Source organism: Neophocaena asiaeorientalis, unplaced genomic scaffold, assembly GCF_003031525.2.
Source record: "Neophocaena asiaeorientalis asiaeorientalis breed wild unplaced genomic scaffold, Neophocaena_asiaeorientalis_V1.1 scaffold134, whole genome shotgun sequence".
Taxonomy (NCBI): domain Eukaryota; kingdom Metazoa; phylum Chordata; class Mammalia; order Artiodactyla; family Phocoenidae; genus Neophocaena; species Neophocaena asiaeorientalis.
This window is the reverse complement of record NW_020185339.1, coordinates 3,801,530-3,822,352: the sequence shown is the minus strand read 5'-3', so window position 1 is coordinate 3,822,352 and position 20,823 is coordinate 3,801,530. Positions and strand designations below refer to the sequence as shown.

Below are 20,823 nucleotides of genomic sequence, written 5' to 3'. Positions count from 1 at the left end.
ATCTTTTTCAAATTTACTTATTTTTTCAGTGTCATGTTCTCTCCTTATAGTTTCTATTTTTAAAGTGCATTTAAAAATCATTATAAATATGCTTATAGTCTCTTTCTGATTTCTTCTATATCGAGTTCTTTTAGTTTTTCAGACATATCTTCCTCTTCTCTCTGAATTTCACTAACCCCCTGGTTTGTTGTCAGCACTGACTCACTCGAATGTTCTACCTCCTTCTCATTCATTTCTAATGTTTATTTGCGAGCTCACCTTTGGCAGGGATTGTTTGTTCTATGAGAAACCAATAATGTAGCTGAATGCTTCTTAAGAGTGCTTTCATTTTACTTCCTCTAGTCTGTCCTAGGCTAGGACTCGTTTTATGTAAGTTCCTTGAGAAAAAGTTTCCTGAACCAGCTCAGTGGTATATATTCAGACTCCAAGCTAAGCAATGCAGTTTAGGGTATGGGTATAATGAAGATCTAACACGTCACCCTCAGTTCCTGCTTTGCCCCCAGCCATGGGGCTTATTTCTCAGTCTGGGACCACTTGGCATCCCCTTCATCTCCCTCCGTCCACTTGTACCAAGATGTCAGCGTGATACCACTGCCATTCCAGCCTTCACTTCCCCTTTCATTCCTGGCACCTGGAGACAATGCTTTCTCACTTGCATTCTAAGCTGTAGAGAGTTTAATTGTTAGATTTTATGTGGCACATCTTGATCTTTGTAATGGGAGAGGTTCTGTGTTAGCTCAGTCTGCCATATTACAGATTCACTCAAATTAGTCTCTGAATTGGATTTTAATTTGAAATATGAGCAACAACATAAAGACAGTCTGCCTAACCAAACAGTCACTCAGATGTGCAAATAAATACCAAAAATTAACCAGGCTGCAAAAATGCTTTCAAAGTCTGTCTTCCCAACTGGGAACACAATTTCTTACTCAATTAGGTTAGTGTGAATTTTAGCTCACATAGGATAAGTTAACTTTGCAAAACTGTAATAGTATAGGAACCTTGAAGAGTATAGAAACCCATCCAAGCAGAGAGGGGAGGTGAGCCAGGCTCACACCCAGCACAGGCTCACTCATCTGTGGCAGAGCATGGGCAGAAGAGATACTGGGTGCCATAAAAATGGGGAAGAAGAATTCAGCTAAAGTGTTTAACTGATTGATGAAAGTCCAAATGTGAGCTAGCATGACAATATAAAACCTCTGGGAGTGGCAAATACAGGCAATTTTTACAAACTTTTACTGGGAGCTCGTGAGAAAGAATGGGTCAGAGTTAAGAGTAAAGGTAAAAACCTGTTACAACTGGGAGACAGATAAAAGAAAAAACCTGTATGCCAAGGTGGAGGGAGAGGGAAGCAGGAAACAGTGTTAATTCCAGGATCCAATACCAATACTATTAGAGGCCCCCTACCGCTGAGGAAGGGGCAGGGAGCTCTCCCACCAAGACCCTCCAAGGATGAAGCCAGAGTTTAGTCTGGGAGACCAGGAAGAGGCAGCATCATTGAGAAAGCCCCATCCTTGAGACTCAGGCACAGGGTCTTCCTGAGACCAAGGCTGGGCCAGGACAACAGAGAAGCTCCTTTGTCCCCCACCACCAGGCTAGTAAGTACCAAGAAAGGAGCGACAGTAGTCTACCCCTGTGGGAATGTAAGCGCAAAGAGCAAGAATCAGCTGGGACACGGGTGTACAAGGAAGACTGCAAGCTGAGGGTCAAGCAACTCAGATGGTTCAACTGAATGCAAATGTAAAGGCCATTCTCTCTTTTCTATTTCTTTAATGCTCTAAAAGCAGAGGTTGGCAGGCGTTTTCTATAAAGAATCTGAGAGTAAATAGCTGAAGCTTTATAGACCAAATGGTCTCTGTCTCTGAAATTCCTCCTCTCTGCCACTGTAGCCTGAAAGTAGCCTGAAAGCAGCTATAGATAACATGTAAATTAATGAGCATGGCTATGTTCCAATAAAACTTTACTTATAAACATGGAAATTTGAATTTAATACAATTTCCATTGTATTAAAATATTTCATTGTCACAAAATATTTCTCTTTTTGAGTTTTCCAACCATTTAAAATAATGAAAAAAACATTCTTAGCTCTCAGGCTGGATTTGGTTTGGGGGTTATAACTTGTGAGCCCTGGTTTAAAGCACAATTAGTAGCAATGAATTATGCATTTATAGCATAGATTTAACAATAGCACAAAAGACAAGAGGCAGCAGTTGGAAATATATTATTTTAAGGAAGGCTGTGATAAGTTAAAGATACACACTGTCGACCCTAGCCAACACCCCCCCCACAATACAAACATTAAAAGAAAGACTTATAGCAAAATAAGCAAAGGCCTACATCAATATTAGATCAGTATTGTTTGAATGTAAGACAAATGATTAGATACAGCTCCTTTACATTTGGAAAATGCGTAATTTACAAATAGAAAATTTCATCTCGAAAAATATCCAGGAGAAACTAAGAAAAAAAATAATTAAATGTATTTAAATAATTCAATGTATATGAAAATAATGGAGAACAATCCAAGAGAAGAGGCTCTGAAAACTTGTTAGTACATGTAAGACAAAGATTTCAAAACTCACACAGGGAAAAAATGAAACTAAGGAGGAAATTAGGTATACCTCAGTGTGTATCTCTGTACAACTTATCTTGCCTATAGCTAATGTGTTCAACTACTTAGGATAGACGATTGCCGAGGCTAAGATCATGTGATGATTGCTATACTGCCTTAGCTTAAATTGCTATAACAAAGTACCATAACCTAAGTGGCTTCAAAAACAGACCTTTATTTCTCACAGTTCTAGAGAGTGGGAAGTTCAAGATCAATCTGCCAGCAGATTCAGTTTCTGGTGAAAGTCGCTTCCCAGCTTGCAGCCATCTGCCTTCTGGGTGTATATTCACAGGGTGAAGAGACAGCTCTAGTCTCTTCTTATAAGGACACTAATCTCATCATGAACCCACCCTCATGACCTCATCTAACCCTAATTACTGCCTAAAGCCTCCACCTCCAAATCACATTGGGGGTTAGGATTTCAACATATGAATGGGGAAGGGAGAGACAAAAACATTCAGTCCATAGTATACACAATCTTAATACTTTGCTATTCAAAGTTATCATTTGGAAGCCAAACTGTCAACACTCGCAAAATGTGTGTCATCAGAAGAAATGAGTGTCTACATGATCCAGAATACCTTATTTACCCAGAGGCATGTATCTGTCAAACTCAACTAACTAAAACAGGTCTGAGAAGCTGGAGTGATGCAGAATTTCCCTTTGAGCCATCCACATAAATATCTCATCATTCCGTTAGTAATATGCATTGTTGTCCTGCCTTACTTGTTTTATCTTCCACTATTCTTTTACAAAAGCTCCATTTTCTAGAGAACATATACTATACCAGAGAAGGAAAGAAAATGAATCCTATGTTTTCAGGTTAAAAATGGTTAAAAATTAACCATTAATTAATTTTCAGTTATCTGTAAGGTTTTGAGGCAGGAGATAGATGGGCTCCAGGCCAGACTTTCATTACCAGCCCACTATTTACACTTCCTGAGGCAAGAGAAAAACGGGCTCCGGACTACATATTTATGACCGGACTCCTCTCTATATTTCGAGATCTGCACTTCGATATAAGAAACAGCAACAGGAATAGGGTAGATAAATGGACATTGGACACTTTTATGGCAGGGACAGAGAGGGACTAAATGCTGTTAAAAGATCAGGAGGTCATACATTTCCCATCCTTAGGGCAAGGGAAACATTGCACATGCACAGAAAGGCCCCTTGGGGTTCAAAAAGGAGGGGGCGCCACCCCATAATTTGTGATGCTAAGGCTGTCCCATAGGCCTCTGGGCTGTGATCCATCTTGGAAAAAAGATGTGCACACATGTTGGGGAAAGTCCTAGGGCAGGTGTGGAAAAAGAAACCAGATAATTGGCCAAAGGTAAACAAAGACCCAGAAGAACTGACCTATATAAATGACTTAAGGCCTCTTTCCTGCACGCCTCCTCATTAGGGAGGACGTCCACACCTTTCTCTCCGGGTGTGCATCTCTGCCTTGCTTCTATCTTAACTAAACCAACCGTTTCTCTGTGTGCTCTCCCACTTCTTGTTGTGCTATGTCTCCAATAATAAACTTCGTATGTTTTTACAGTTTTTGCCTCGTGAGAAATGTATTTTTTACTAGGAGGCAAGAACCAGGGGGGTCTGGTGGCTAGGATTCCTGGTTTTCATCCAGGCTACCCAGGTTCAATTCCTGGGCAGGGAATTAAGATCTTGCCTCACGCCACCACTCACTGCTGCGTCTCTGAGATCAGTTTACTTAGATGAATCATCTCTCCCACATCTAATGCCAGGCAAATACAGCATGGCTTGGGCCACTGAAACACATGTTAAAACTTCAAGGCATATATTTTAAAGATCATGGGTTAGCAGAGTGTGTTTATGCCTTTCAGGCCATTTAGAGCCAATCTTGAAGGAAGAAAAGAAGTCACAATTTTCTCTTCATGCCTGAAACTCAGGTTGTGCTGCACTTGTCTCACTTAACAGCAAAGACTGTACAGAAAGGGACTTGGGGCCCTATTATCATTTTTTCAACTCCCTCTGTGAGCCTGTCAAAATTCCAAGTATATGAAGAAGTTTTATCTGCGCGTGACAGATCACTGAAAGATAATCTAAATGTCACAGTCATAATCTCTTGGTTCACTGGCGCAGCATGGAAAGAAGGAACAGAATCTTGCTAGACTTTCTTATAATTCCATATTTGGGTATTTTGATCTTTTGTACCAAGAAAGTAATAAACATGATTAATAATAAGCACAACCATTTATTAAACACCTGCCATTTTTGAATAATTGTGCTAGACTTTTAAAATACATCACTTAAATTAGTCTTTACCAGCATTAGTATATACCCCTTTTATAAGTATTGAATAAAATTCTTTCCTTTTTGTCTGAACAACATACTGTCCTGGTGGTGCCTCCTACCAGTCTGTCTGCTCTTTGAAGCCTTTGCAAGCACCTCCGTGTTTGCCATCCCTTACAAGTCCAAGTCCCTCAAGTCTTGTTACAGACCCTGTTACAGACCTATGTACTTGCTCTCCACAATGTAGCATAGTGATTAAGCTCAAGGTCACAATATAAACCAGACTGAGTTCCAATCCCTTTATTTAGCCTCTTTCTGCCTCAATTCCCACATCTTCAAAATACTAATAGCATGTGGCTCAGAGGTTTGTTTTCAGGACTAATTGAAATGAAATATGAAAAACCCTAAGCACAACACCTGGCACGTAGTAAATGCTCAACATGTGTGAGCTGTTACTATAATACTCAAACTATGTTATCATAAATTATGTTTCATGTCTGTCTTCCCTGCACGCTCTACCCCCTAGCCTTTGACTCGGTACCTGCCACATGGTAGATTCTCATTCTCTTTTCCTTGCAAGGCTAAGGAAGAACCTTAGCCTTGCAAGCCTATGTAACCACAGCCTGTAGCCTATGTATCACCACATAAAGTGGGTGTCATTATTCCTATATTAAGAATGAAAGAAATAGAATGTGGAGAGAGTAAGCAGTATTCTAAGCTTCCATACATAGTAAGTGGCAGAACTGCAATTCAAATCCATATCTGTCTAAATCCAAAGCTTGTGCACTTTTCATTTACTGCACTGGGAAAAACACATGCTCTGGGGAGAAGGGGTGGGGAATAATCAATCAGTGTTGAGCACTTACTATGGACTTGGAAGCGTTCTAAGCACTTGCATATGTTTTCTTAATTTTTACAGTAATCCAAAGAGATAGAAAGTATTATTATTTTCAATTTTATAGATGAAAAGTAAAGGACAGAGAGAAGATATTAACAGGCCAAGGTTACAGAGCTAAGGAAGAGGCAGGCATAGATAGAATTTGAACCCGGACGTCTGGATCCAGTGCTCACATCCCTAACTGGCATGTGTATGCCTCTCTCAGCATGATGTGATGCTTCAAAATTAAACAGCACTAAACAAGAGTCAAAAAGTCACTCTTGGTTATATTTTCCCCAGTCAACTGTTTTGTACACTTTTTTTTTTTTTTTGGCGGTACTCGGGCCTCTCACTGTTGTGGCCTCTCCCGTTGCGGAGCACAGGTTCCGGACGCGCAGGCTCAGCGGCCATGGCTCACGGGCCCAGCCGCTCCACGGCATGTGGGATCTCCCCGGACCCGGGCACGAACCCGTGTCCCCTGCATCGGCAGGCGGACTTCTCAACCACTGCGCCACCAGGGAAGCCCTGCTTAGTACACTTTTGATATCTGTATAAATAAAATAAAATTAAAACCCTGAACATCTACATAAACTCTAGTCCCTGTCCTTAACAATTACCGAATCATAGAGTCCATCTGTAACAACTTTTCCAATTTGTCATTCAAGTTTTGTCTGTACTTTTCCAGTAATCTGGTAATGGAATGTTCACAAATTCCCGGAAGGCACCCATTCTAATTCTGAACAGAATAAATGTGGGGATTTTTTTTTCTTTCTTTTTAAAATAAATTTATTTATTTATTTATTTTTCGCTGTGCTGGGTCTTGGTAGCTGCATGTGGGCTTTTCTCCAGTTGAAGCATTGCGGTGCGCAGGCTTCTCATTGCCGTGGCTTCTCTTGTTGCGGAGCACGGGCTCTAGGCACGTGGGCTTCAGTAGCTGTGGCTCGCGGGCTCTAGAGCGCAGGCTCAGTAGCTGTGGTGCACGGGCTTAGTTGCTCCGCGCCATGTGGGATCTTCCCGAACCAGGGCTCGAACCCGTGTGCCCTGCTGTGGCAGGCAGGTTCTTAACCACTGGGCCACGCGGGAAGCCCCAGGGACTTTTTCTTGAATAAAAAAAATCTGGGCTTCCCTGGTGGCGCAGTGGTTGTGAGTCTGCCTGCCGATGCAGGGTACATGGTTTCGTGCCCCAGTCCGGGAGGATCCCACATGCCCCGGAGCGGCTGGGCCCGTGAGCCATGGCCGCTGAGCCTGCGCGTCCGGAGCCTGCGCTCCGCAACGGGAGAGGCCACAACAGTGAGAGGCCCACGTACCGCAAAAAAAAAAAAACAAAAACAAAAAAACTGTCATCTTGTATCCTTTGCTAACTCACCTAGTTTTACCCCCTGACTGCTATGCAGTATTTGAAGAAAAAAACACTAATTTATTCAGCACACATTTGAGCACATGTCTTTCAGGCACTGTGACAGGCAATGGGTACACAAAGATGAATATAAATAACTTATGTTGTTACGGTGACGGCAGTGTAAAAGAAAAAATTCTATATTGTGTGGTAAGTGCTCTAGTACAATTATGAAAATTAGTGTTATAGAAGCATCAAGAAAGAAAGGATTTAGGGAAAGAGTGAGCTGGCAAATTAGGTATTTATACAGGAAATATTTGCTTTGACCCCCAGGCATCTCCAAATGCTTCCTGCTTCTACAGCATACCAAAATAAACACGGTCTCTGCCTCTTAGTATAGCTTGAAGTCAACAAACAGTATCTGTCCTTACCTCCTGGCAGTAGGGTGGGAGTACAGTTGACTCCCCATATCCGGGGGTTCCGCATCCACAGATTCAACTAATTGCAGATGGATGCTTGCTTGAATCTGCGGATGCAGAAACAATGGCTGACTGTACCACAGTTTTTTATGTAAGGGACTGAGCTTCCTCTGATTTTGTTATCAGCAGGGGGTCCTGGAATCAATATCCGGCGGATATCGAAGGATGTCTTCCTTGACTTTGAGGACTCAGGGAAGGAATAATTATCATTGTTGAGTGGTGCTCATGTGTCAGGCCTGTTCTAAGTATTTTGCACGTATTAACTCGTTTAAGGTTCGTTGACCTTATGAAGTCACTGCTATTTTTATCATTTCCCATTTCACAGACAAGAAAACTGAGATTCAAAACAGCCTAGTAACACTGGAAGTTACAGAGTTAGTAAATAGAAAAGCTAGGATTCAAACTCAGGCAGGCTGGCTCTGGGGTGCATGTTTTTTTTGTTTTTTGTTTTATTTATTTATTTTTGGCTGTGTTGGGTCTTCGTTGCTGCACGGCGGGCTTTCTCTAGTTGCAGTGAACGGGGGCTGCTCTTCATTGCAGTGTGCGGGCTTCTCATTGCGGTGGCTTCTCTTGTTGTGGAACATGGGCTCTAGGCGCATGGGCTTCAGTGGTTGTGGCACACGGTCTCAGTAGTTGTGGCCCACGGGCTTAGTTGCTCTGCAGCATGTGGGATCTTCCCGGACCAGGGCTCGAACCCGTGTTCCCTGCATTGGCAGGCGGATTCTTAACCACTGCGCCACCAGGGAAGTCCTGGGGTGCATGTTTTAAGTGCCATACTAAACCATCCCTGTCTCGACCCAGAACTGAATCATTATGGCTTGACTGAGGTACAGGGCCTGCCTGAGGTTTTAGTGGTGGTTGAGTGGAGTCCAGTGGGGCAGTATTCACTGGGCAGTAGAACCAAGAGCAATGAATAGACAGCGCTGGCTCCCTTTTCCTGGTGAATGAATGAATGAAGAATACATTTTCATTAAATTTTATCTCTTTTACTGTACCCTGTCCAAGCTAGTTATAATTTCATTTATTTATTTATTTTAAAGATTTTGGCAAACAACTTTTATTGAAAAACATTACATTCTTGTTACACTTTTAAAAATATCTAAATTTGTGAGCTTACCTGGCTATTAAACATTATATATTTTTTTGACTTTGAATTGTTGCTATTGTTTCACGGGTTTTTCTCTATTCAGTACAGGAAATTGATTTGGTACCAGTGAATGATAGATATGATCTTTAAACTTTCTTTATAGATTTGTTATATATATATATTTTTTTTAATTGAAGTATAGTTAATTTACAATGTTGTGTTAGTCTCTGGTGTACAGCAAAGTGATTCAGTTATATCATATTCTTTTCCATATTCTTTTCTATTATAGTTTATTACAATATATTGAATATAGCTCCCTATGCTATACAGTAGGTCCTTGTTGTTTATTCTATATATAGTAGTTTGTGTCTGCTAATCCCAAACTCCAAGCTAGTTATAATTTTAGAATACTGATTTGGTTGGCCAAATTAGTTGCTATTCTTCTTAGCTCTATGACACTTAAAAAAATCTTCTATGGCACTCATCCAAAATATTGGTAACAATGTTGAATAGGACAGAGAACCAAATTGCATTGGAATAGTGTTTCAACCACTAGAAATCCAACAGTGCAATCATCCACTTCACATACCTCACACTTTCCACAGTGCTTCTATGGAAGTTGTGCTGTCATGAGTATATGGTATTGCTATGGCACACACCTGAAATTTGAAAAACCCTATTCTTGGTGATCCCATGTAGGCTCTGTGGGATCACCACTTTCTTTTTTAAGTGCCAGTGTCACATTCTTCTATTAATATGCCTTAGATTTTTCTGCCAGGAAGCAACAACAAGTAGATTGGTCTGTAGTTACCCCAAACATCTTTAACATCTTTTTGGAAGCCAGGATATTTGTTCATCAGCAATTAGTGCTCTTTGACAACTTTCCTCAAAAATCACTTTCAGCATTCTCTCAGCCATATTTCCAAATTCAATACCATTAAATAGACCCGGCTATGATTTGATGGAGATTTTTCCCCATCTAACTTGGGGGTTTAAATCTTATTGCCATTCTATGATTCCCATTATTCTAACCTTTTTCCTTTTTTGGTGAAAGATGATTCTTTGATAGAAAAAAAAAAAACAAACAGAGTTCATACTGAAATATCATTAACTATCACCACAGTAGGCAAGTAAACAAAAATAGCATAACCAGTTGGACTTGGAATAGCTACTGTGTTTCTAGAGGAAATTACCACCAGTTTAAACTAGAAGCCCTTGTTTTCTGTTCAAGTCAGATACTATCTGAGTATAATTTCAATATAAGTTTCAATTCAACCCAACTTTTTTCAAGTAGTCTTTCGGTATATTTACTTTTACTTTTAATAGACAAGTCTTCAAATTCAGCTAGCACATCACTTGGTAAAAGTCAGTCATGGAGAAAAAAAAAAAACTCTTTATCACTTAGAACAGAAGTAAAGCATTGATTTAATCTACATGACTTTTAAGGTTGTGTTTACATTTGCCAACCCAGAGTGATTTCAAATTAAATCAATTCTAACTTGTTTATCAGGACATAGCTCTATTATTCATCCATTTGTGGTTAAAAGGAAAAAAAAAAGTAAGGCAGTATAGCTTATGTGTGTGTGTGTTGGTGGGGGGGCAGATTCTGCTAAGCCCTCCTCCTTTTTTGTCTTTTTTTTCTTCTTACCCTTTTCAGTTGTACTCTGGCATTAACTTGCCTGGTTCAATTAACAAGTTAAGATGGCAGGTGGATGCAAGCAATGGAAGTAGGGCTACAAGTATAAGTATCAACACCAGCACCTCACATCCTTTCTTGGCCCTGGAGAGCATTCCACTTTCAGGTCCGCTACACACACACAAAGCAAAGTGACAAAGTAAGGTAGCCACCACTTTTACATTATTATAGGTTGGAAGGCTTTTTTTTTAGCATTACGAATGACTCCATGATAGCTAGTCCAACTAAGTCAATTTCATTCATTCATTTATTCAATTAATCAATCAATCAATATTAAGAGTGTGTTGAGCTCTGTGTAAACAAACCCAGCAGAGTCTCTGACCTGATGAAGACTGTATCTTAATAGACAGATGTCAGAACTAAGTAAAGAACTCTCTCCAAGAGGTATTGGCTTTGCACCTATAATAACATCCTTAAAACCCAATACACATATCTTCCCATTTGATACTCCTCTCTAAATGTTCTCTTTTCCCTATTAAATAGCTAAGCCCTAGCTGTGATCCTGAAAAAGCACCCCAAAAGCAAAAGCATTACTTTCATAAATGACCAGAGAACAGCAAATACATCTCAGAGCTTGGATGGCTGACACACCAAACTAGAAGGTATTCACCAGATTTCTGTTTCTTTTCCTGGAAGTTCAATCATTAATTTTTCAATTTCAATTTTAAAACTGTGTATAAAACTCTCATTAAATGGAAAATACCTTTTTCAATAACTAAGACTTTTTAGAAATTTGGTTCCTTCTCTTTGTAACTTTTCATTATCAAACGAAAAGAAAAGGTGAATATGACACGATTCTGACTCCTGGAAAATATTTTGTAACTGTAGTGCAAAAAGAAACTCAAATATTGATTTGCAAAAAAAAATTCGATATGTTTTTAAATGTTTAGTGACGCTTATGGAAAAAATGAGAAAGAAAGCAAATACTTAATGTTTCTAGACTAAAACATTTCTGGCTGCTGATGTAAAAAGACTTTAGGACAAGAGCCATAAAATATAGTCAGCCCCTCTCTCCTCCCCATCACAACCATCAGGGCATACAACTTTAAAACAACATAAAGACTAGCTTGATTTTTACTTTCCTTCTTCCTTAATTTCTCCTCATGCTAAAAAATAAATAAATAAATAACGAAGAGAGAGAGAGGAGGAAGGCCCTTTTGGACTATGAACAAAAGCAATTTTCAGGCAAATACAGATTTTATAAAAATTGGTGAAAACAGCTGATTAGAAAAGCTATAGGCTGCCCAAGGCTTGAATTGGGAAATACATAAAGTAATAAGCTCCGCTTGCCTTGAAAAGGGAAAAGGGAAGAGAGAAAACTTTTAATGTATCACAAATTCTATGAAAAGTGTGGCACTCATGGGATTTCCATTTGCATTCAACTTTTGCACTCATGTTTTTTTTCATAAGTTTGAAATCCACAAAATAAAAGCTCTTGGTTTTCTATTAGAATTTTCAAAGGACAAAAGTTTTAATTTTTTTAAAGGGAAAACATATAAAAATTTGTTAATCAATATTTTAGGTTACAACTTATTTTAGAATTCAAGAAATCAAGATTACATTTACACTTTTGCAATGTATCCAAGTTGAATTTAACTCACAGAAAAGTTCAGTGGCTGTGACACCAACACTTTATTTTATATAGGTGCCTAAATGCAGATTGTAAACTATTGATCATGTTATAAGCAAAGTCTCAAATATTTAAAATTACACAATTTCTTTTTTTTTTTTTTTTTTTTGCGGTAGGCGGGCCTCTCACTGTTGGGGCCTCTCCCGTTGCGGAGCACAGTCTCCGGACGCACAGGCAAAGCGGCCATGGCTCACGGGCCCAGCCGCTCCGCTGCATGTGGGATCTTTCCAGACCGGGGCACCAACCCCTATCCCCTGCATCGTCAGGCAGACTCCCAACCACTGCGCCACCAGGGAAGCCCAACAATTTCTTTTGTTTTTAATAAATTTATTTTAAATTTAATTATTTTTATTTTTGGCTGTGTTGGGTCTTCATCGCTGTGTGCGGGCTTTCTCTGGTTGCGGCGAGTGGGGGCTACTCTTCGTTGCGGTGCACAGGCTTCCCATTGCAGTGGCTTCTCTTATTGTGGAGCACAGGCTCTAGGCACGTGGGCTTCAGTAGCTGTTGCACGAGAGCTCAGTAGTTGTGGCACACAGGCTCTAGAGTGCAGGCTCAGTACTTGTGGCGCACAGGCTTAATTGCTCCGTGGCATGTGGGATCTTCCCGGACCAGGGCTCGAACCTGTGTCCCCTGCATTGGCAGGCGGATTCTTAACCACTGCACCACCAGGGAAGCCCCTAAAATTACACAATTTCAATTACTCATACAAATTATTTTAATTATCCATTTTTCTCCAAGAATTGATTTTGTCAGTCTTCTTTATAAGTCATGTAAAGACTTCCTTATAAGTCATGTTTTTTTAAAAAGCCATTCTGCTTAAAATCAGGGCAAAAAGATAAGCAGAAGTAACATTTTGGAGAATTCCATTGTATTATCTTTTCTGACCTTGAGATGGTAAGTGAAGGAGAGATGGAGCTACTGGACTGAAGGAAAGTGCCTAAATCCATGCATTTTTTTTTTAACTTCTTTATTGGAGTATAATTGCTTTACAAAGGTGTATTAGTTTCTGCTGTATAACAAAGTGAATCAGTTATACATATACATACGTCCCCATAACTCTTCCCTCTTGCATCTCCCTCTCTCCCACCCTCCTTATCCCACCCCTCTCGGTGGTCACAAAGCACCAGGCTGAACACCCTGTGTGGTGCGGCTGCTTCCCACTAGCTATCTATTTTACGTTTGGTAGTATATATAAGTCCATGCCACTCTCTCAATTTGTCCCAGCTTACACTACCCTCTCCCAGTATCCTCAAGTCCATTCTCTGGTAAGTCTGTGTCTTTATTCCCATCTTGCCCCTAGGTTCTTGAAGACCACTTTTTTTCTTTTCCTTTTAGATTCCATATATATGTGTTAGCATATGGTATTTGTTTTTCCCTTTCTGACTTACTTCACTCTGTATGACAGACTCTTGGTCCATCTACCTCACTACAAATAACTCAATTTTGTTTCTTCTTATGGCTGATTATGCATTTTTTAATATAGTGAAGTATTCCTATGTTCTTCGTTATAATGGTATTAAATATCGTGGATTGCACCCTGCTTTGTTCCCTTGATTTTAGCTGAAGGTCATTCCTGGTTGTAGAGATTAAAATCTGGGCAAAGGTGTAGGGAAGAATTGCACTGAATATTTTAAATTCTGGAAGAGATGATTCCACACTAATCTCCTTATCAGCATCTTCTCTTTGCCACAAGGGTAAATTACAGTTACTACTTTCTACATCACAGTCTCATATAAAATATTACACTGAAAATGAATATATCTCATATTATGACCACTTGGGTTCAACATGTAGATCTATGCATAGTGACATGTAAATTACAATGATCAAGGTATCTTTGGGGCTTCCCTGGTGGTGCAGTGCTTGAGAATCTGCCTGCCAATGCAGGGGACACAGGTTCGAGCCCCAGTCCGGGAAGATCCCACATGCCACGGAGCAACTAAGCCCGTGTGCCACAACTACGGAGCCTACACTCTAGAGCCCACGAGCCACAACTACTGAAGCCCACATGCCTAGAGCCCGTGCTCCTCCATAAGAGAAGCCACCTCAATGAGAAGCCGGCACACTGCAAAGAAGAGTAGCCCCCGCTTGCCACAACTAGAGAAAGGCCCACACGCAGCAATGAAGACCCAATGCAGCCAAAAATAAATAAATTAATTAATTTTTAAAAAAAGGTATCTTTGAAAATTTAATTATAATATATAGTGTTTTAGTCTAGCAGTAAGAAGCAAAAAGTTGAGATTTTCTTGGTATACTTATAACCAACTATCTGCCCCAGATGCATACTTAGAGTGTTGTTATTTCTTGGTAATTTTTCTTTTCAGTCATTTGCTTGGTTATGGAGGTATTAATGGGATGGTAGCCAAGCTTTACATGTGCAACAGCTTTTTCTTGTATTCTTCCCTCTATCCATAATGCTTTTCCTAAGGACCTTATTAATACACCAGAACTCAGATTAAATTTTACTTTCTCAGTGAGCCTTCTTTGACCAACACCATCTAAATAGGTCCTTCCCCATTATTCTCTACCCTCCTGTCATGTTTATTGTTTTCAGAGCACTTCATATTTTCAACTAATCTAAAATCCTAATTATAATTTATATCATCTGGCCCCTGGCCACCAATTCACAAATCCCATTTCTTGCCACTCTTCCCTGTGCCCACATTTTCACACTGACTTTCTTAATGCTCCCAGGATACACACGTGAGGTCCTTCTCCAGAGCACATTCTTCCAGATATCTGCAAAGTTTGCTTCCTCACTGTAATCGGGTCTCTTCTCCAATGTCACCAACTCGGAGGAAAGGGTCTTCCTTGACTGTCATGTTTCAAACAGCAGCCCATCACTCTCTTTGATTCAGTCTTACTTTTTCTCACTAGCACTTATAGTTGTATACCTATGTGTTGTTCAGTGTGTGGTTCTCTCATTAGTATGTAAACTCCATTAGGCTTTATGTACTTTGTTCATTAGGACCACCATATTGCTTAAAACAGTGCTTGCCATAAGGCTGACACTCAATAATTTGTTGAATGAATGAATGAATTCCTAACTTATTATGTTTTCCCCACTGGACTCTTAAGGACCATAAAAGCAGAAACTTTGTCTCTGGCATTCCTGTAGCATCTCTTATATAGCAGGTGATAAATGAATATTTATTGAATAAATGAATGGTTTGAACGAGAGTGTGTGTGTGTGTGTGTGTGTGTGTGTGCATGTGTGTGTAATTTCTTTCCCCCCCTAAGCTCTAATTACCATGAAGACTATGTGGTAGTCTGTTCAGCTCATCAGTATATAGCAATCCCACAGTAGGGTCTGACTTGCGGTAGGCACTTAATAAGCAATCCTAAGGACTGGGACCAGCGTGAACAGGAACCTGCTGTGACCACAGCCACCCATAAGCCCCCACAGAGGTAATCTGAGGTCTTAATGGCAGATGGAAAAGAGTTTAGGATACACACAGAGCAGTGAAAACCTGAAGCCACCCTGTTTGTCCTTTCAGGGGCCAGGCTGGTTCTGGCAAAGGCTTGCTTCCCAGACAAGACCGAGGAAACTAGCGCAGACTTCTGAGCTTCTTACTTTCAGATATCTTTTGAATTCTGGGAGGGATCAATCTTAATTTCAAGCCATAGCTTTGCTTTGTTTGCTTAAAACCTCTGCCCTGAAGATTCCAGATGAATCTGTTGATAATGCCAAAGGGCATCAAACAAGAAAAATTAGATTTTAGCATAAAATCTCCCACTAACTAGTAGAGTAACCTTGAAAACATCTCTTATCACTGCTTCTTTCCTGTTTTTCATTTGAAAAATGAAGATGCTAGAAAAGAACCAGCAGGATACATATGGATTATGTATTTGGGTTTGCTTGATGAGATGCCCTTAGGAGGCTTTATGCAGTGTCTTCTTTCCTTTTCTCCTGTGCTCACCTGCCACAATCCCCCTTGGTTAATAATCACAGATAAGTGAGCTATGGTTGCTGATGGAAATCTGTCAAGTGCATGGGGGAAAAGAAAGTTTAAGAACCACTGGCCTGTGTTCTCCCTGCCATTCTTTCCAGGGTCAAAATGTTGTGAATCTATGAGCTGTACCTCTGTTCACTATGAAACCCTTATATTTTAATGGCGCTTAAGTTGTTACAATCCTTAGTTCCCTTACACTAATTTACATTAATTTTTGATCTTCGACTGTGATCAGGGACTATGGCAAGCACTGAGAATACAAAGATGAATTTAGAAATGGTCTCTTCCCTCAAGGAGTTCCATTCAATGAGGAGATAGATGCAACAGAGTTTGAGAAATGCTTTGATGACGCCAAAGTAGTGGGTGACCTCAGAGCACGTCAAAGGACACCTGGAAGAGGTGGGAGAGGAAGTGATCTGCAAAATCTTCCAGCAGGTGACCAGAAACTGAGTCCTAGTTTTAATTCATTGAACTCTAGACTGTTAAAGCTGCACAGGGTCAGAATCATTTAATCCAAACTCCTTATGTGCCATAGAGGAAAACATGCCCAAAGAGGCTAACCAGCTACTCCAAAGTGAGTATCAGAGCTACAGCTAGGAGCCAGATAGGTATTATTGGGCTCTCTCTTTTAAGAGATTTTTTTTCTGTAGGAAAATTTTTATCAGTTTATTTCATCAATTTAATGATGTAATTAAACAGTTAATTATATTTTAATAATGTATAGGGGAAATTATTAATATGTATTGACTTCATGCACATTAATGATGCCAGTAACCCACCGTCTGTAAATTACAGACCTCGCAGTGAGCTGCTGGTGAATTTATTCAGATACGTTCACTGTCTCACCGACCCTTGCCTCTTGAGCTACTTATTCCATGAACCTAATCACAACTGGGAAGGACAGGTACAGTCTGGCTGTGAACAAGAACAAAGAATAGAACTTAGTCTGATTGCACTTCCTCTCCACAACTGATCCAGGCATTTAAAGTAAGACCCCCCCAAAGTGAAATGTTTTTAGTAGTAGTAGTATATAAAATTCCTCAGGTATGCAATTTTCTTGGAGTTTGTTTGCTTGTTCGTTTTCTCTCCTAACGTAGTCGTTTTACTTGGGATGTTTAAAGACTATGATTTAGGAATGGGACAATATAAGATCTCATTACATTAAAACAGAAATACTTGGGAAATCCATAATTTCTAATAGCTTGCCATCTGTCTGGTTTTTAGAGGCAATGGGTTTATCCTGCTTAGGGCAGATGATGATCCTGGGGAGAAATCATGGATTATGCAATGGATTTCTGACCTTTTTAACTACTGTTATTAACTTACTAGCTTGCAAAATAACATTTCCCAACATAAAATCAATTATTTTTTTATCTTTCAACTCCTACCCCAAGTAAGGTTGCTATGGGCACCACATAACATCTGCTCTGGCGCCAACAGATTACGTTAAAGTCACCCACAATCTCTCCAAATTAAAAACCTCACTAAGTTTGCCCTGGCTTTTTCACTGTACTCGCAGCAGGATGCTCTTTTGCCTTGCCCCACAGTCCAGATTAATCCGCTAGAAAGAATATTTTTAGAGGCACATCGGACTAAATCATTTTCGTCTGAGCACACCATTTCCAAATGGCCGCCCATGGTCCTAAATCCGGCCTCTGCGGACCAGGACGAGGTGTCCTCCGCTGCAGAGTCGTGAGACTCAGCGCATTCATAACTGGACGTCGGAAGCCAGAAAGGAAACTCGAACACGCAAAGGACAGGTATAACCCCGCACGGATGCACCGGAGAGGTCGAGATCGCAGCGGAGGTTTCCATCCATAGGCTTGGGGAGGGCCTGGGAAGGAAGCAAACATTGCTTCCCCAGTTAAGTCAAAGAGCAGAACGTACAGGGTCGGAGGTCAGAAGTTGAATTTCAACCCAGCCTGTGCTGCGTCCCAGCGCCTTCCGCAGCCCGGGCACCGCGGTGTCACAGGGCTGGAAGAGGACGAGGCTGGCTGGGGCAGGACAAACTGTGAGTTGCCACTGCCGGAGAGCCGCCGGCGGCGGGGCAGACGCGACCCCTGGCGCCTTCAGAGCGGGAAGCCCAGGAGAGCAGGGCACGGCTGCCGCGACGCTGCGCCCCCGGCCCCGGCACGGCTGCACGCTCTCCGCGTTGCCCTTTCGGCCGAGGGCAGCTCCCCGCCGCGGCAGTCCAGCCGCCTTGCGCCCCGGCACAGGTCACACGGGGTACACCTTGTCCGCCCCCGGGCGGCTGCCCGGGCACCCGCAGCCTGACCGACCCTCGCCCCCCGGCGCGGGGACAAACTTCCTTCCTCCCAGGCCCCCGGCAGCGTAGGCTGGCAAGCGGCTCACTCGCCAGGCTTCCCCGGTCTCCGGCTGCAGGCGCCCTCGCCCGGCTCGGCAAGCTTCCTCCCTGCCCCTCACCAGCCCCGAGCCCCAGGCGGGCGCCGAGCGATCCCCGCGCCTCCGCTCCAACAAAGCCGGCGGCCCGGAGGCGATCCGGCGAGGGGCTGGGAGTGGCGGCGGGGACGCCACAGCCCGGCGAAGGCACCCTTGTGCCGGGCGAGTGAGGCGTGAAGGGGGCAGCGGGGACGTGGCGGGCAGAGAAAAGGGGAAGAAAGTATCCTGCTCTCAGCGCGAAAGCCTTCTTCGCTCCTCCTCGTTGCCCTGCTCCCCCTGCCCGAGCGCGTCTGGCAGTCCCGGTGGGAGCTGGCGGGGGCAGAGGGGGAGGCAGAGGGGACGCAGTGGCCTGACGGGTGAGCTGCTCCCTTACCTCTGTCCAGAGTGAGCGGCTGGACCACTGTCAATGTCGCCATGTCTGCCGTGGGAGCCGAAGTGACGCTCAGCTTCAGCATCAGCAACCGCTTGTAGTGAGAAAAAGAGGAGGAGATTGGGGGCGGGGTGGAGAGGGAAGACTGAAAGGAGGGGGGAAGGAGGGAAGGTGGTGGTTGTGGAGGAGAGAAGGCTTGGGTGGGTTGGCAGCCAGATGGAGACGCAACTGTTCCGCGAAGGGCAGACCTTCAGATGCGGCGTGAAGCTGAGCAGGTACCGGAGAGCGAAAGCATCGCCGGCTCTGGCAAGGAAGGCTCTGCCCTAGAACTTTGCTCCTCCACCCCAAGGATCGCTGGATGCGTGTAGCTAGTGTGTTGCTTTCTTTCAACTTTCCACTCAAACAAAATGGTCAGAGTGTACGTGCGTCTGGGGGAAGGGAGAAGAATGAAAGGGAGGGGATAGAGGGGAGGGAGGCAGAGACATGATTTTTTTCGGATTAAGAGAATTTGTCAACCCCTTAATCCCAGCCCCTAGAAAGAAAATGCTTCTAGTTCAGAAATGTTGGGGTTTCACTGTAGTTGCTGCTAATTTCTGTTAAAGTTTATTTTGGAATGTTGACTTATAACAGTACACAAGACAGAGTTCCATCACTAGGCCCCCGTTAAGGACCTGAGTATATTGCCTAGAAAATAACTTATCTCACAAGCAAACTTCTTAATAATGGTTTTAAATTAAAAATCACAATGAGAAAACAATTAAAAACACAAAGAGAAGTTTCTGTTACTAAGTTTGAAAAACATGTCCCTAGCACTCCTCCAGGTTGACCCTCAGAGCTGCCACTTATTGATTAATTAACATTATGTGACAGGAATTGAACTAAGCCAGGGCCTGACTTGGGGATTCAATACAATCCCTGCCTTCCAGTAGCCTGTAATCTAACAGGAGATGATGTTTTTAAAAGGGTGACTTTAGAATCAGTTGATCAAGATTCAGTTACTAGAACCTTCAACTATTAGCTGTGACCCCTTCACCCCAACAGACTGCTTTCACTATCTTGCCACTGTAGGGACTCTCATTTTCTTGATCAAGAAATTAAGAGGCATATAGAAATCTTGTGTAAGCAGAAGGGTGATGACTATGGGTTCAGGATTGGAAATGACAAAGCTGCCTCCCTCACCTTCCCTATGACAGAGCAGAATTGTTTTGGCTAGCAATATACTCCTGAAGACAGACACAGTTTTACAGCAAAATATTTGCATATAATCTACGTCATTGTCTTCTGATTACAATACGGATGGTTTCTGAAAACTTTCCCATCTCATGGTTTAAATTTGAAAAAAAACTAACCAACAAGATTTCACCAGTGATTTGGGAAAGTCATAAATGATTGGCCAAACACTTAACAGACCTTAAAGACAAACGGAAAATAATAGTTCAGCATGCCTATATTTTCATTTAGTGTTTAGACAGAACACTGATCTGGAAATTCAGGTCTTAGTTATGTGCTTTTCAGAAATCAGATCTCTCACTGATCCCCAGTTTCTTCATCTGTCAAACAAGGGCATTTGTAATCTTCAATCTCACTGAGGTTCTGTAAAATGAGGGAACTAATTCTTCCCTGCAATCTCACTGAGTTTTTGTGAGGGTCTGATGAGATCATGCACATTTATGTGCTTTGAAAACAGTAAAGTATATACAAATATATTCACACAACAAACATACATCCCACCTGAACTGTATGGCAACACTCTGCTAGGCGCTAGCCATGCAAAGATTAATGAGATGTGGCACTTTTTCTAGACAGTACTCAGTACAGGTTGGAAGACAAATAATGAGCTGGCTGTGAGAATATGAGCAAGCTCTGAGCAAAAATGAGAGCAGTAAGTGCTCTAAGCACCGTAGAAAGGAAGTGCTGTGGGAGACAGGAAGAAGCAACAATTCTGGTGGATTATCATTATTCACCTCCCCTAAATCAAACAACAGACAGAAGTTGAACTGTGGACAATAACAACAGAGTATGTTCCAAGGCCCTGCACAAAATACCAAACCTCATTCAATAACTGAGGACGAAAAGAACATACAAATCCCTTGGCCACTAATGTAGTTCTTAACAACATCCTGTATTGTGA

The 20,823-nt window shown here is 41.9% G+C and overlaps 1 protein-coding gene across 1 annotated transcript in view; it reads right to left on the bottom strand.

Annotated features, from left to right (window-relative positions):
- LIN7A (lin-7 cell polarity scaffold A) overlaps positions 1-18,987 on the bottom strand; it is a 132,144-nt gene extending 113,157 nt beyond the window's left edge. The window contains 1 exon segment of the mRNA XM_024736441.1: positions 18,696-18,987. Coding sequence (XP_024592209.1) covers positions 18,696-18,987 — 292 coding nt within the window.
- Positions 18,988-20,823: the final 1,836 nt, after the last annotated feature.